The 15,482-nt window shown below is 43.8% G+C and overlaps 2 protein-coding genes across 3 annotated transcripts in view; both read right to left on the bottom strand.

The window, feature by feature from the left end:
- The window catches only part of Rpl17 (ribosomal protein L17), a 390,846-nt gene that overhangs the window by 314,614 nt on the left and 60,750 nt on the right, over nucleotides 1–15,482 (bottom strand). The window lies entirely within an intron of this gene.
- Nucleotides 1–15,482, bottom strand: part of Dym (dymeclin) — a 262,842-nt gene that overhangs the window by 230,352 nt on the left and 17,008 nt on the right. For both annotated transcript variants that reach the window (XM_051163665.1, XM_051163666.1), the window contains exons 3-5: nucleotides 13,836–13,929; nucleotides 12,126–12,259; nucleotides 7,004–7,076 (exon numbers count right to left, since the gene is read on the bottom strand). In XM_051163665.1, coding sequence (XP_051019622.1) covers nucleotides 7,004–7,076; nucleotides 12,126–12,259; nucleotides 13,836–13,929 — 301 coding nt within the window. The remainder of the gene's footprint in view (nucleotides 1–7,003; nucleotides 7,077–12,125; nucleotides 12,260–13,835; nucleotides 13,930–15,482) is intronic.

The following is a 15,482-nucleotide window of genomic DNA, read 5'->3' as shown; positions in this document are numbered from 1 at the left end:
GCAATCAGCCCATGTCACATTACAGTATGATGTTAGAACCATTCAGCCCCATCAGGAAAGCCAGAGCTCCTCCTCGGTTTTTATTAGCTCTACTAATTTCAACACATAGAATCTACAGAGTTTGGTTTTCTTCTTTGAAAATAAGAACAGGCAAGGTGAGCTCTGGTGTAATTTCCTTCTGTACCTTTTGATAATGCTAAAATGGAAAAAAGGAGCTTGGGGTAATGTTAAATTTCTCTGATAACCAAATCTCAAGCATGAATTGAGCTATCTCACAGGCCAAGTCATGGGGAAATGAGTCAAGAAGCCAAGACTTGAAAGAAACCAAAACTCCACCGTGCTGAGTGGGGTGGTTCTCAAAACTGAAGGACGTCTAAAGGCACAGGCCCCTTCTTGCTTTGAAGTCCTTGCATAGGCCTCAGAAGCCTTTCATTACATGGCTGCCAAAACAAAGCCAACTTGCGAGAGCTATAGTGCTGTTTTGGCCGCCATGTTACCCCAAGAACTTCCCACCGTCTGGTCTGGGAATGCCCTAGAACAAACTACTGTTGGAGCAAGTTACTAATTTCATGTGACAAAAAAGACAGGAGCCACGACCTCGTGCCACTGTGCTGGGGCAGCGTGGGATGCTTGGACAAAGACAAAAGCATCATGAGGTGGGTGTTGGTGTTGGCTAGCCGCAAAGGTCATGGATGGACACAGAAGGAAAAAACACGCTGCTCTGACTTACGACTGGAAGAAGCCTGATGGGACTGTAAATGGAACATAAGCTTAATAAAAACAACTTACAAGTTCAAATGACTAAGATGAAAATTCGGAAACAGCTGTTTGAGCCACCATGGATATTCTAAAAGGAGAGAATAAAAAGTGGTGGTATATATTCCAGATGCTGCCCTAAGAGTGATGGCTAGTTTCAAAACTGAAGGTGCGGTTGGAATACTTTGTGCCAGGGATTAAACCCAGGGCCATGTCTCTGATGAAGCATGTGCTGTGACACCAAGCTAAGCCTCCAGGCCCCATAGGAGTCTCAGCACACGCAGGACCACTAGCTACACTCAGCCCTACTAAGGCCTGGTGTCACATGGCAGCAGCTAGTGATGGGCCTGATTTAAAACTTACTGCCTGGGTCTAGAATGAGTGATTTTTTTTTTTTTTTTTATTCTGCTACAAAATACACCCCATAGTCTCTTTCTCCCTCTCTCCACCGCTCTCCTTCTGCCTCTCTTGGAACTAGCTCTGCAGACCAGGCTGGTCTCAAACTCATAGCAATCCACCTGCCTCTGCCTCCTGAGTGCTGGGATTAAAGGCGTGCGGCTGCACCACCCAGCGTCCCACAGTATTTAACAATAATCATTTGGGCATCAGTGGGGGAAAAAATTCTAGACATCTATTTTGCAAAATCACATCTTTCAAATAACACAGCTTTTCCAGCCTTTATATTCCACCCTTGCTATAATCCATCTAACATACCCCTCATCTACAAATACATATTCAGTCCTGAGAGGTCCCTATTCGAACCCTTCCGGCTTCTTCAAAGGCCTGGCCAAGCCACTGTCATCACCGTGTCTCTGTTATGGTTTGGATGAGATCTCTCCAAAGGTCCGCCTCTAGCCAAGGTGCATCGGATTGCTGCTGGACGAAGGCAAGTCGTTTTTTCAACGGAGGGACACTTGGTAGATGGAGTAGCCACAGGCCCAGCAGCAGGTGGCCACAGGCCCAGCAGCAGGTGGCCACAGGCTCAGCAGCAGGTGGCCACAGGCCCAGCAGCAGGTGGCCACAGGCCCAGCAGCAGGTGGCCACAGGCTCAGCAGCAGGTGGCCACAGGCTCAGCAGCAGATGGGCAACAGAAGCTGGAGTTCATGGTTTATTGTTTTGCTATCATTATTATTATTAATATTATTTTATTATCATTATTAAACAAGAGGGAAGAACATGGACAGGTAGAGAGGTGGGAGATCTAGGAACAGTTGGAGGAGAATAAATATGATCAAAGATAAATACAAAATTCCTAGAGAATAAATGAAAACATTTTTATAGGATGACTTCTAAATTAGCTTTATTAACGTAACTCAGCCACTAACTCTTGTGATGGTATCCCGATTTTGCTAATAAATTGTTCATCCTTACAGGCCAATTTGCAAATTCCCGAGCATCCCTAATGTTCAGCTGGGCCTGCACACTGGAGCCAGGATTGGGCCTTGGGGCCAGGTTAGCACTCTGCATTTCTGCATTAAGCTACTTCCCCAGTCCTCTTGCCGGCTTTTATTGTGAGAGGAGCTCTCCATAAGTTCCTCAGGCTGGCCTTGAACTTAACCTATACCCTGGGCAAGTCTTGAACTTGAGATCCTCCTGCTTCAGTCTTCTGAATAATTAGGATTAGGGACTGATCATTGAGCTTAGCCTGATCCTGTTTCTAATGAAGAGCCATTTAATAGTTCACATAAATCAGGCATACAGTACACACTTGTAATCGTAGCACTCGGGTTGAGGGAAACAGATGCAGGAGTTTAAGGTTATCCTTAGCCACACACCAAGTTCAAGCTAGCTCAGGGTACACGAGAGTCGTTTGTGGGGCTAATTTATAGATAGCTAAACAAATACATGCAGTCTGTGTACACATATACAGAAGGTACTAAGCATGTTTCTCTTGGTAATTACTCTGCTGTCAATTGCTCCACATGGCTACTGAGGTTAGATTTCTAAGAGTTCTCCGGCTGAGTCAACACAGATAAGCCAAGAGCAGCGGTAAAGCGACACAGGAGATGCGGCTGCTCGGGAGTTGATGCTTCCCACTTCCACATTAACATCTGCCTGAGTTACAAGCTGGTCCTGAATGCAACAGTGTGGCTGGGGTAGATGGAACACCTTCAGAGCACTTGCTTTCACGGGGAAACAGTTACCATGACAGCCCTTCTGCTAAGAGGGACTTCCAAGAACATTAAATCATAAGAAATTGTTTCAGCAGCTGGTTAGAGCTGAGCATACGGAACTCAACATCTGGCTGCCTGTGCGGTTTCAGTTCATTTAAAAAGTATAAACACATTAAAACACTGAATGCTTGATATACTGCAACCCTGCAGCTGTTCCATTCACTGTACTCAGGCTGTTTATTATCTAAACATATTTACTACTCCCAACTCCCTATATTCAACAAAATGTGATCAATAAAGGCCAAAGACTGCACATTCAATTGTTGGTACTTGGCAGTGAAAGCAAATGTTACTAAAAGCCTAATGTTTTCATTTGTTTCAGACTGAGTCTCACTATGCAGCCTAGGTTGGCCTCGAACTCACTATGTAGCCCAGGCTGTCCATTAACTCTCCATCTTCTTGCCTTAGCCTCCAAGTGCTAGGGATATAGACGTGTGTCACCAGATCTGGTTAATGTATAATTTTAAAAATTAAATCAGAAGCATATAAAACATCTAGCTTAACATGACTAGAACAGACAATATATGGGTTCTCCAGCCCTATCTAAATGAATACACATACATAAGTGTGTGTGTGTCTGTGTATACATATATCAGAAACGACAAGAATTTGTTTTTCTATTCTAAGAAGGAACACTATTGAGTGACACTGAGTGTGCGGCAATCTTGTAATATTCCTAACTCGTGTTCCTATGATACTACTCTGCAAGCGACACTCTAACCCATAGTTCAGTATGATCTGAGCACTGCTTCTATCTCGAAGTAGGAAGAGGACAGGGCAAAAAACAAAGAAATTGAAATGCATGTTCTCTGTGAGGTGACAACACCTACCTATGGATCACAGCCCAAACCATGTGACATTGCTACAAAGAGTTACCAACATATCTAAGAAATGTAGGCTGGGCTTATACTGCCACCCAAGCAATATTAAAATCCTATTCAAAACAAAAGAGAGAAAGACTTGGCAGACACGTGAACAATTCTGTGCATCACTAGGCGTTCTGCTGGGAAGCTATGCCCATGTCCTTCCCAGCAGGCAAGTCTACTTAGCTCAGCTCACCTTCTAGGCTGCAAAGAGCATACCAAACAGGACACGGCACAGCACGTCCTCACCATCTCTGTAAAGTATGGACTCTCTACAATATCCCTAAGAACCTATTTGCTCACAAATATTTGTCTTTTGTTTCTGAGCCAGAGGCAAAGAGCCCGTTTCTGACGGAATCCCTCTGTGTTTTGATATGCTGTGACGATAAACCTAAAGAACCTCTTTATCTAAAAACGAACTCCTTCATGTGGCTGGAGAGCCGGGTCAGCTGGTAGAGCGCACACCTAGCCTGCCTGGGGTCAGTCTCCTGCACTACATAAGTTGGGTGTGGTGGCACAGATCTGTGGTCTCAACCCTCAAGAGAGAAAAGCAGGCGGAAATGCTCAAGGCTGGGGCTGGAGAGACAGCTCAGAAGTTAGGAGCACCGGCTGCTCTTTCAGAGGACTCAGGTTAATAGCCATGGCGGAAGAGGAGCACTTACTCCCACAGTTATCCTCTGAGCTCCACACATATGCTCTGACATATACATGCCCCCACACATGGATGCATGTGCATGCACACACAAAATAAATAAGTAGATATAGGCTCAGCCTAGCTACTCAAGACAGCTGAGGCTGGACCAATTGAGGCTGACACCAGCAAGACCAATATAAAAGGCGTTGCCTCAAAAAAAAATCAGTCTGTCAATTTTGGAAATTCTCAAAACTAATAAAATGGCTCTTTGGGTATGGAAGAATGTCGCAAAGGTTCACGCCTTTCCAAAATGCCATAATACATAAATAGGTAACCAGTGTATAAAGGAGAGCAATGATGAAAGACATGCCTGACAAGGACTCTGGAGGAGCATCTGTAGTGAAAAGGGTGATAAGCAATGCACCACAGCAGGCAGACATTCATATATACGTAGGAACTGCACGCAGCTGCAGTGAAGGAAAACCAGTTACAGTCATGTAAACAAGCAAGGGTCTGTTTGTCATATGAGATGTCCAGGGTGAGGGAGGGTGGCAGCTGTTGACTTTGGTTCAGCAGCTCAGTGACATCAAAGAAAAACTTCTAGGAGACTACAGGCCCGTGGTGTCAAGATGGGCATGCAACTCTAAAGACCTCCTGTCCACTCCAGGATACAGGAAAGAGGCCGTCAGGAGGAAAAGCACACCCTCCTTCACTGAGTTAAGCCAGTGAGGAGCTTCACTCAGGAGTCTCTCACCGGAGGACCTCCCCAACTGCATCTCAAGGAGCACACCTAGCTTCAAAGGACATGGAAAGAAAGCTGTCCTCTCTAAAACAGCCCCAAAACAAAACCAAAACGCCAGGGGGAAAGAGCGCTTTCTGTCGTCAGATCACTTTCTCTGCCACAAACACTGGTTTCACCTTGCTTCTCTCAGACTGACTACAGAGACCCATAAGATCTCTTCTTACCCACTTAATGTAGTTCCCCGCCTGCCGTCTGTTAATACAACTGAAGGGCTTAATTCTTCTCCCCTAACATGCAAGTCTTGTTTGATGGTGGTGTGTTTTGAATGAAAATGGCCCCCTAACCTCTCGTTCATATATCTGAACACTCAGCCCCTAGTTGCTAGAACTGTTTAGGAAGGATTAGGAGGTGTGGCCTTGCTGAAGAAGGTGTGTTGCTGGCTTGAGCTTTGAGGTTTCAAAAGCCCAGACCATTTCCAGTTAGCTTTCTCTACCTCATGGTTGTTGTCTCAGTATGTGAGCTCTCAGCTCCTGCTCTAAGTACCAGGCCTGCTTACTTGCTGCCATGCTCACTGCCAGGACAGCCACAAACTCTACTAAGCTCTAGAGCTATGACCTCTAAATTAAACAAGTTTTGTTTTGTTTTGTTTTTTCTTTTTTTTAATTTTTATTTATTTTTTATTAATTTATTCATATTACATCTTTTTTTTATTAATTTATTCTTGTTACATTTCAATGTTTATCCCATCCCTTGTATCCTCCCATTCCTCCCTCCCCCCCCCCCATTTTCCCATTATTCCCCTCCCCTATGACTGTTCCTGAGGGGGATTACCTCCCCCTGTATATTCTCATAGGGTATCAAGTCTCTTCTTGGCAACCTGCTGTCCTTCCTCTGAGTGCCACCAGGTCTCCCCCTCCAGGGGGTATGGTCAAATGTGAGGCACCAGAGTACGTGAGAAAGTCATATCACACTCTCCACTCAACTGTGGAGAATATTCTGATCATTGGCTAGATCTGGGAAGGGGTTTAAAGTTTACCTCCTGTATTGTCCTTGGCTGGTGCCTTAGTTTGAGCGGGACCCCTGGGCTCTTGTTTTGTTTTATATAAGTTGCCTTGTTCATGGTGCTTTGTCACAACAACAGAAAAGTAAGCAAGACAGGTAGACATAGTCACACATTACCAGCAAAAGAGATGGAAGAATTGCATGGGTGTGCAGTCCTTCAACACTATGCCAGAATTCACAAGCTCTTCCTCACGGGGCTTGAGCACATAGCTTAGCAGACCCTGAGTTTGGAGCCACAACACTCAAGTTAAATCCGAGTGTGGTGGCTCACACCTGCAGGCCCAGTGCTGGCACAGACCCCCTGCAGCCTGCTGGCCAGGACAGGCAAGACAAAGAAGTCCAGGTTCCGTAACAGACCTGGTCTCAGAAAATAAGGTGAGCTGGGCACAGTGGGGCGCTTCTAATCACAGTACTCGGTGGGGCAGAGGCAGATGGATCGCTGTGAATCTGAAACCTGCCTGGCCTACACAAGGAGTTCTAAGGCAACAGAGTTAAATGGTGAGACTCTGTCTCAAAAAGAAAAAGAAACAAAGAGGGAGGGAGGGAGGGAGGGAAGGAGGAGAGGACAGGAGGGAGAGGAAAAGAAAAAAGAGAAAAAAGAAAAGAAGGGAAGAGGAGAGTGACTAAGGAAGTCGCCCAACACCAACTACTGGCCTCTGTACATGCTTCTCTCTGTCGCACGCACGCACGCACGCTCGCACACCTCTTCGGCACAATCAACTACTACTCTCATTACAGAATGAAGATGAAGCCTGGACCAGGCAGAACTCACAAGAGTGGTGTGTCGGTGATTAGCTTTATGAGGCTGCAGAGCAGTTCTTCCAACAGATCTTCAGAGTCAGCGCCTAGTAAGACACATAAAACTGTGTTTTGACAAGGTAGACAATGGATTAAATTACTTAGATATAAAGTTTTCATTTCTAGTAAGTTTTTTAAAATTATTACATATATCCAACACTATTTTGACCTCTGAATAAAATCCAGAACATGAGCAAGTCAGCACCTAATACAACCTTAATAACTTAATGATTTTTTATTTTGTATTAGCGTGTGCGTGCCATAGCACACATGTGTGAAAGTCAGTGTATTAGTGTGTGCCACGGCGCACATGTTAAAGTCAGAAAACAATTCCTTGGTTTTCTCTTTCCAGCTTTATGTGAGTTTCAGGGTTAGAAAAAAGCTCGGGCATGTATGATGATGCCAAGCATTTTTACTTAGTCACTCAGCTAACTCCCTGGCTTTATTTCTGCTTTCCTTTTAAAGGGATCTTACTGTGTAGGCCTCAGCTGGCAAGCCTCCTGCCTCAGCCTCCCTGAAATTCTGAGATTACAAGTTTGTATTACCACTACTGACAGCTTGAAAATACCTTAAGGCTCCTACAGCCTAGTACTTTTCAAATCCTTATACTTCATGCTGCTCTTTTTGACGGAATGTTATATTAAAGTCAAAGATATAATTTTTAAAAGTTGTTTTAGCTGCACCTGTACCCCTCCCCACCATATTCACATGACCTTGCCCTTGATCCTGAGGAACACCAAGGCCCCTCTGTGACCCACAGACAACGGAAGGGTAGGAAGGTAAGCACCTCTTCACAAACAAAAGCCAAAGGCAAGATGGCTTTCCTAATCAGAGAATCAGTAAGTGGCAAGGGCAGGATGCAAACTGTCATCCTGACACAAGTATCTCTGTCCTAAACTCCCATAGCTAAGGGACCTCCAAATTGCTTAAGCCAGGGTATATCCTATGAGTTCTGGTTTGGGTTTTGGGCACTAGTGACATCTACACCTTCATGAATGTTTCCTCGTTCCTGTACGGTCTTACCTCTAATCGGCTTCCTTTCCCCTTTCTCCCAGCACTGCTCCAGAACACCCTCTCTCGCTGCCTGTCTTCTTGCGCTCTGGTATCTCCTTTCCATCACAGTTTACATGATGGTGATTCCTAAATCCACAGGTTGTCTTTCCTCTCACCTACCATCCTGTTTTCTCTCAAACTGTCTTCCATCCAGACTCCAATCAGCTCCCAGATCAGACAAGACTGGAGCAATCAGAGTGGCATAGCTGTAGACTCTAACCAACTGTCTACTGGGTGCCTTCACCAGAATGAATGACCAGCATCTCACACCCACTATGTTCAAAACTGGTATTTCTAACACCTCACTTGTTTCTTTTCCTTTGATTTTATGTGCATGAATGTTTTCCGTGCACGTGTGCCTGCACCAAAGAGATCCCAGAAGAAGGAGCTTGATTCTCTGAAACTGGAGTATGGTTGTAAACTGCAATGTGAGTGTTGGGATTCGAACCTGGGTCCTCCTGGAAGAACAGCCAGTGCTCTTTGCCACTGAGCGTCTCTCTAACCTAATGTGTTTCCTTCTTACTTTCATTTTTGATGACTGCATCAGTAGCCCAATGCTAAAACCCAGACCTATTCAGCCTTCAGTAAGCAATCAACCTCTGAGTCCTCCTGACCAGGCAGTCCACCTCTATGATGTGGCCTCTTTTAGTCTGTAGAGAAAGGATCTCACTCTGTAGCCTGGGACAACCTTGAACTTCTGCCTGGCAATGCAGATGTACACCACCCTACCTTACTAGCTGCAACTGCCTCGACGCCCAGAAGCTCTTTCATCGTTTTTATTCATTATTTCATGATCTCAGCTCAGTTAGGCAGTTCAGCACATTAAACTCACTTGTATACACCCTTCAAGCCCTCCAATTTGAGTATTTATCCTCCAATTTCTGCCTTAACTCCAGGTGGTTATTAGTGGTAGCTACCTGAAGTCTCTTCTTTCACTTTCTTGGCTTAGATCACTTTTATTAATTTAAGCTAATGATTATGTATCAAAAAAATGGAGATCCTCACTGATCATTAGAAGCAAAGAGGTAATGAAAAGAGCCACATGTGGACCATTCATTAAAAGGAATAGATGAGGCCAGAGAGGTGCTCAGCAGTTATAAGCTCTGGCTGCTCTTGCAGAGGACCTGGGTGCGGTTTCCAGCATCCACAAGGATGCTCACATTGTCCATCGCCCTCTCTGGCCTCTGCAGGCACTGAGCATGCTCATGATGCATATATATACAGCAGACAAACATTTGTACACGTGGAAAAAATAAATCTTTAAAAAACAAAATGAAAGCAAAGGTAAAAGAGAATTGATGCTGTTGCTCTCAGCATTCAGGGAAGTGGCAGCTTCTCAGTGCTGCCCAAAGCACACTGTGCCAAAAACAAGCGTTAAGGCCTTAATCAAGTACAGAGACATACTTCAAAACAGTTTACAGTGCCTGACAGCCAGAATACACTCCTTTCTTCAATACGGAATCCACAACAGGCCATGACGGTACACAACTGTAAGCCTAGCACATGGAAGGTTGAGTTCAAGGCTAGCCTGGGCTACAAAGTAAGTTCCAGTGAAGGACACAGCAAGACCCAACGCACATGGAAGGTTGAGTTCAAGGCTAGCCTGGGCTACAAAGTAAGTTCCAGTGAAGGACACAGCAAGACCCAACTCAAAACAAGAAAACAACCAGATTCGTCATACATCTACATTCACAGAATCTCGGTGAAGTCTATGTTGGTGCCCATTTTCATCGGAGCTATCCTAAAGCCTTAAATATTTTAATTTGCAATCTAAAATGCTGTTATAAATTCATCACAAAAAGAAAAACTCATCGTTCCTTTCTAAAAATGAAACAGACCTGTATGCCGATGCACTGTGGTGTTATGAGCAGTGTTTCTATGCCACTCCAATTATGTCACTGCTTCTGCTTGTCTGCAGTGACTGTGTCAAACAGAAAAGACTCCACCAGGTGTGCTTACAGTAAAATGTAAACAAAGTTGTTCCAGTGATTACAAAAGGATTCCTGAGTGTACTGGCTGTTTTTAATGTGTCAACTTGACACAAGTTAGAGTCATGAGAGAGGAAGGAGCCTCAGTTGAGGATCCGCCTCCATAAGATGCAGCTGTAAGGCATTTTCTTAACTAGTGATCAATGCGGGAGGGCCCAACCCATTGTGGGTGGGGCCATCCCTGGGCTGGTGGTCCTGGGTCCTATAAGAAAACAGGCTGAGCAAGCCATGGGGATCAAGCCAGTAAGCAGCACCCTCCATGGCCTCTGCCTCAGCTCCTGCCTCCAGGTTCCTGCCCTGCTTGAGTTCCTGTTCTGACTTCCTTTGGTGATGAGCAGTGATGTGGAGGTGTAATCTGAACAAACGCTTTCCTCCCCAACTAGCTTCTTGGTCATAGCTCATTGCAGCCATGAAACCCTGACTAAGACACTGAGGCAGCACCTTTACAAAGGCCAAGTAAGAACTCAGGAACACCCATAGGCACTTCTCTATTTTTCTGGAAAATCAATTTAAGCTTTGTATGTTTTCTGAAAAGGTGCCTTGCTATAGTGAACAGGCTTCCCTGATGTATGAACTTTCTTTTCTGAATTACATGTTTCCATTGTTGGGTTGATTTGTTTGTTGTTGTTATTGTTCATTTATTTCTTTTGCATTGTTTACATATAAATAATCAAATCACATCATTAAAGTCTACATGAAAATCCTGTTTAAAAAAAAAAATCTGTACTGGGGGCTGGAGAGATGGCTCAGAGGTTAAGAGCAGTGACTGCTCTTCCGGAGGTCCTGAGTTCAATTCCCAGCAACCACATGGTGGCTCATAACTATCTATAAGAAGATCAGGTGCCCTCTTTTGCCTTGCAAGTGTACATGCAGGCAGAGAACTATATATATAATAACAGTAAATTTAAAAAATCATTCCTTGGTGTACCATGCCAGGCTTACCTGCACCTGTCTCTAGGAACTAGTTAAAGTCGAGAAAACTGAGAAATGAAGCCTTACTGCCACGGCAGCCAGAGCTCCTCATCTAGAAGCAAAACCAAAGCTAGTTCTGTAAGAGAAAAATTTACTTCTGCCTTAGAGTTTTGATGCTGTGAAGAGACCATGACCACAGCAACTCTTAAGACTCTTGGCCTGTTTGTGGGACCCTTCTTCTCTTACTGGGTTGCGTTGTCCAGTCTTGACGTGATGGCATGTGGCCAGTCTTTTTTTTAATTTATTTACTTTTTTAAAGATTTATTTATTGATGTAATTTATACATGAGTGCTCTATTTGCATGTGTGCTTGCATGGCAGAAGTGGACATCATATTCCATTACAGATGGTTGTGAGCCACCATGTGGGTACTGAGAATTGAACTCAGGACCTCTGGAAAAGCAGCCAGTGCTCTTAACCACTCCAGCCCTGCCCAGTCTCTTTGTATCTTGTTATCCCTTGTTCTGTTAATGTCCCTGGGAGGCTTGCTCTTTTCTATTTTAAGGTAGGGGTGTCAATCTGAAGGAGAAGGGAGATGGTAAGACTGGGGGAGGGGAAACTGAGAGAAGATTAGAAGAAGAGGAGGAGGAGGAGAGAGGAGGAAGAGGAAAAAGAAGAGGAAGAAGACGAGGAGGAGGAAGAAGAAGAAAACAAAATATTTAATTGGAGCTGGCTTACAGCTTCAGAGGTTTAGTCCATTTCCATGGTGGGGAGCATGGCAGCGTGCAAACAGACATGGTGCTGGGGAAGGAGCTCAGAGTTCAACATCTTTTTCTTTTTGGTTTTGTGAGACAGGGTTTCTCTGTGTAGCCTTGGCTGTCCTGGACTCACTCTGTAGACCAGGCTGGTCTTGAACTCACAGTGATCTGCCTGCCTCTGCCCCCTGGAGTGCTCGGATTAAAGGTGTGCACCACCACACCCGGCAGAATTCTACACCTTAATCCACAAGCAGAAGGAGACTGTGCACCACTCTGGGCCTAGCTTGAACATAGGTGACTTCAAAGCCCACCCCTACAGTGACACACTTCCTAGGCCATCTTAATTCTACATTCATATTAAGGTCTGCAGTTCACCTGTTACTTACTGTAACTGCCAGGAGACTTTTCTTCATATGTAAAATGAAGCTGCAGTTCCTCCTCAGACATCTCACAGATGAACACTTTCAGCAAGCAGCAAATAATAAACAAAGCATTGTGCGTCTGCCAAATGAAGATGTGGCTAGAAAGGAAAGGCCAGAGTCACTTAAAGTTCAGTACCTATTCATAAACCTGGCCGGTCTGTTTCTAGTCCATTGTATCTTCACAGGCTTCTTACAATATCAAGACAAATTCTGTCTTCCGAAGGCCGATAGTTACAGGGAGCCAGTGACAGCTACTGTATCTTCCCTCAGATCACACTCTATACATAGTTAAAGCTACTGAATCAAAATGGCTACAATGTAACCAAAGGGAGACAGTGGTAACACAGAGACTGTTATTTGCATTAAAATGACAGGTATTTTTGTTTGTTTGTTTGTTTGTTTTTCAAGACAGGGTCTCTTTGCTTAGCCCTGGCTGTCTTGGACTTGCTTTGCAGACCAGGCTGGCATTGAACTCACAGCAATACACCTGCCTCTGCTTCCTGAATGCTGGGATTACAGGCGTGCGACACAATGCACAATGACAGGTTTTTTTTTTTTTACTTTTTTGTTTTGTTTTGTTTTTCGAGACAAGGTTTCACTGTGTAGCCTTGGCTGTCTTAAGACTCACTTTTGTAGACCAGGCTGGCCTCAAACTCACAGCTATCCGCCTGCCTCTGCCTCCTGAGTGCTGAGATTAAAGGGGTGTGCCACCACATCCAGCTCGACAGGAATTTTTTAACTGGATTTGGCACATTTGTTTATAAGCAAGGCAATGAATAATCTTAACAATTTTTATAAGAGCCAGGCACAGTGGCTCCTATCTGTTATCTCAGCACTTGGAGGCTGAAAGCACCAGAATGCCATGAAATCAAGGTCCAACCTGGGCTACAAACAAAGTTAATGTTCCAGTCATAAACAATCAGACTTCCCCTAGCCCAATATTTAGGGCACAAATGCAATAAATGTGGAATAAAGTAATATCAATCTAGATCACTGTTTAAACTATATTAATAATAATGAGAAGTGAAAATAAAAAATAAAAAAAAAGAAGTCAAGCAAGCAGTAAAAAAAAATAATAATAATGAGAAGTGATAATGGGAGGAAACTACCTTTTATGATGATAATCACATCATGACAAAGGAGGATAATGACAAGATGAGTGAGCAAATAAATGACACCATGTCTGAAAAATGTCACCATAAATCCACTTATGTGCAAACTATAGCAAAAATTAATTAATAATTTTATAAACTGAATTCCAAAATAGTTATGTAATTACAACTCACTCTAAAGAATCGCCAGGCATGGTGGCACACACTTTAATCCCAGCACTAGGGAGGCAGACGCAGATGGATTGGTGTGAGTTTGAGGCTAGCCTGGTCTACAAAGCAAGTCCAAGACAGTCAAAGCTACACAGAGAGTCTCAGGGGAGAAAAAAAAAAAAAAAAAAAAAAAAAACTAAAAAATATAATTTAAATAATTAACCAAAATGCTAGAATGAAACAAGTTCCTAAATCTCACACCAACAATTTAAGGCCCTAAAATAAAAAGTCTCTTTTACTTTTTCCTCTTAATAAAGAGTATAATTCCTTCAGAGGAGTTTTCAAAGAACCATAGCCTATTTCTTCCTTATAGAGCTAAGCCTGCTAAGGCAACAAGTAGACAACAGCTTACTTCTGACACTCCGCCGAAACCCTGAGCTCTTTGGTTCTAGCAAGGAAGACCTTAGTTAGTGCACCAAGATTTCCTGTTCGAGGGTTGTTTTCAACTGCAAGAGACAAGAAAGGCATTTATGTAGTTAAAACTGAGCATATGGTACCCCCCATTTACAAAATGTCAGATCGAAATTGCTGACCCATCTTACAAATCACATCTAATTCAGATAATAAGCAATGAGAGAAATTGTGTTCTTACTCTATACTGGCTAGTTTTATAGCAATTTGACACAAGGTAGAGTCACTGAGAGGAGGGAGCCTCAATTTAAAAAGTGTCTCCATAAGATCGGCCCTTAGGCAGGCAGGTTAGGCATTTTCTTGATAAGTGATTGATGGGAGAGGACCCAACCCATTGTGGGTGGTGCCATGATTGGGTGGTAGTCCTGGGTTCTTTAAGAAAGCCTAGCTGAATGCCAGGCTCGGTGGTGCACACTTTTAATCCCAGTACTCAGGAGGCAGAGGCAGGTGGATCTCTGTGAGTTCGAGGCCATCCTGGTCTACAAAGTGAGTCTAGGACAGCCAGGGCTGTTACACAGAGAAACCCTGTCTCAAAAAACTGGAAGGAAGGAAGGAAAAGTAAGCAGGCTGAACAAGCCAGGGGAACAAGTCAGTAAGCAACACCCCTCCATGGCTTCTGCATCAGCTCCTGTCTCCAGGTTCCTACCCTGTTTGAGTTCCTGTCCTGACTTCCTTCAGTTATGGACTATAAAGTGGAAGTGTAAGTCAAATAAACCCTTTCCTCCCCAACTTGCTTCTGGCCATAGCATTTCATTATAGCAAAAAACAATGAGTACTACAGTCTTTTGTTTTGTTTTTGTTTTTGTTTTTCGAGACAGGGTTTCTCTGTGTAGCCTTGGATTTCCTAGACTCACCTTGTAGACCAGGCTGGCCTCTGCCTCCCAAGGGCTGGGATTAAAGGGGTGTGCCATCACGCCTGGCACATATAGTCTTATTTACAAATATAAAAAAAAAATTTTACAAAGTAAACAATAGAAGTGCAACCTCAAGCAAGGTAAACACCAATATTACTATAAATTTTTCATAGTCTTTTAAAAGTTTTTTAAAGTATTTTATTTTATGTATGGATATTTAGCCTGCTTATATATTCTATGCATCACTGGGAAGACCAGAAGAAGGCACTGGGCCCCCTGTAACTTAAATTATAGACTGTTGTAAGCTGCTATGTGGGTGCTGGGAATGAACCTGGGTCCTCTGAAGAACAGCTAGTACTTTTTTTTTTTGGTTTTTCGAGACAGGGTTTCTCTGTGTAGCCTTGGCTGTCCTGGACCCACTTTGTAGACCAGGCTGGCCTCAAACTCACAGCGATCCACCTGCCTCTGCTTCCCGAATGCTAGGACTATAGGCGTGCATCACCACACCTGGCTATAGCTAGTACTCTTAACCACTGAACCATCTCTCCAGTTCAATTTTACATTTATCTAAAAGTTGTTAGTTCCTCAAGGACATATACATATCTACTGGCTCCCATCTCAGCTATAAGCAAGGAAATGGGCATGACAAAGCCATTACTAGGCAGCATGGCAAGTCTCTTCAAGCAGGAAAGCTAACAACTCAACAGAAGGAAGAGACTATTTAGTCCAAATTT

This window comes from Acomys russatus, chromosome 20 (assembly GCF_903995435.1).
Source record: "Acomys russatus chromosome 20, mAcoRus1.1, whole genome shotgun sequence".
NCBI lineage: Eukaryota > Metazoa > Chordata > Mammalia > Rodentia > Muridae > Acomys > Acomys russatus.
The sequence above is the reverse complement of the archived record's forward strand: the minus strand, read 5'-3'. Positions and strand labels throughout refer to the sequence as shown.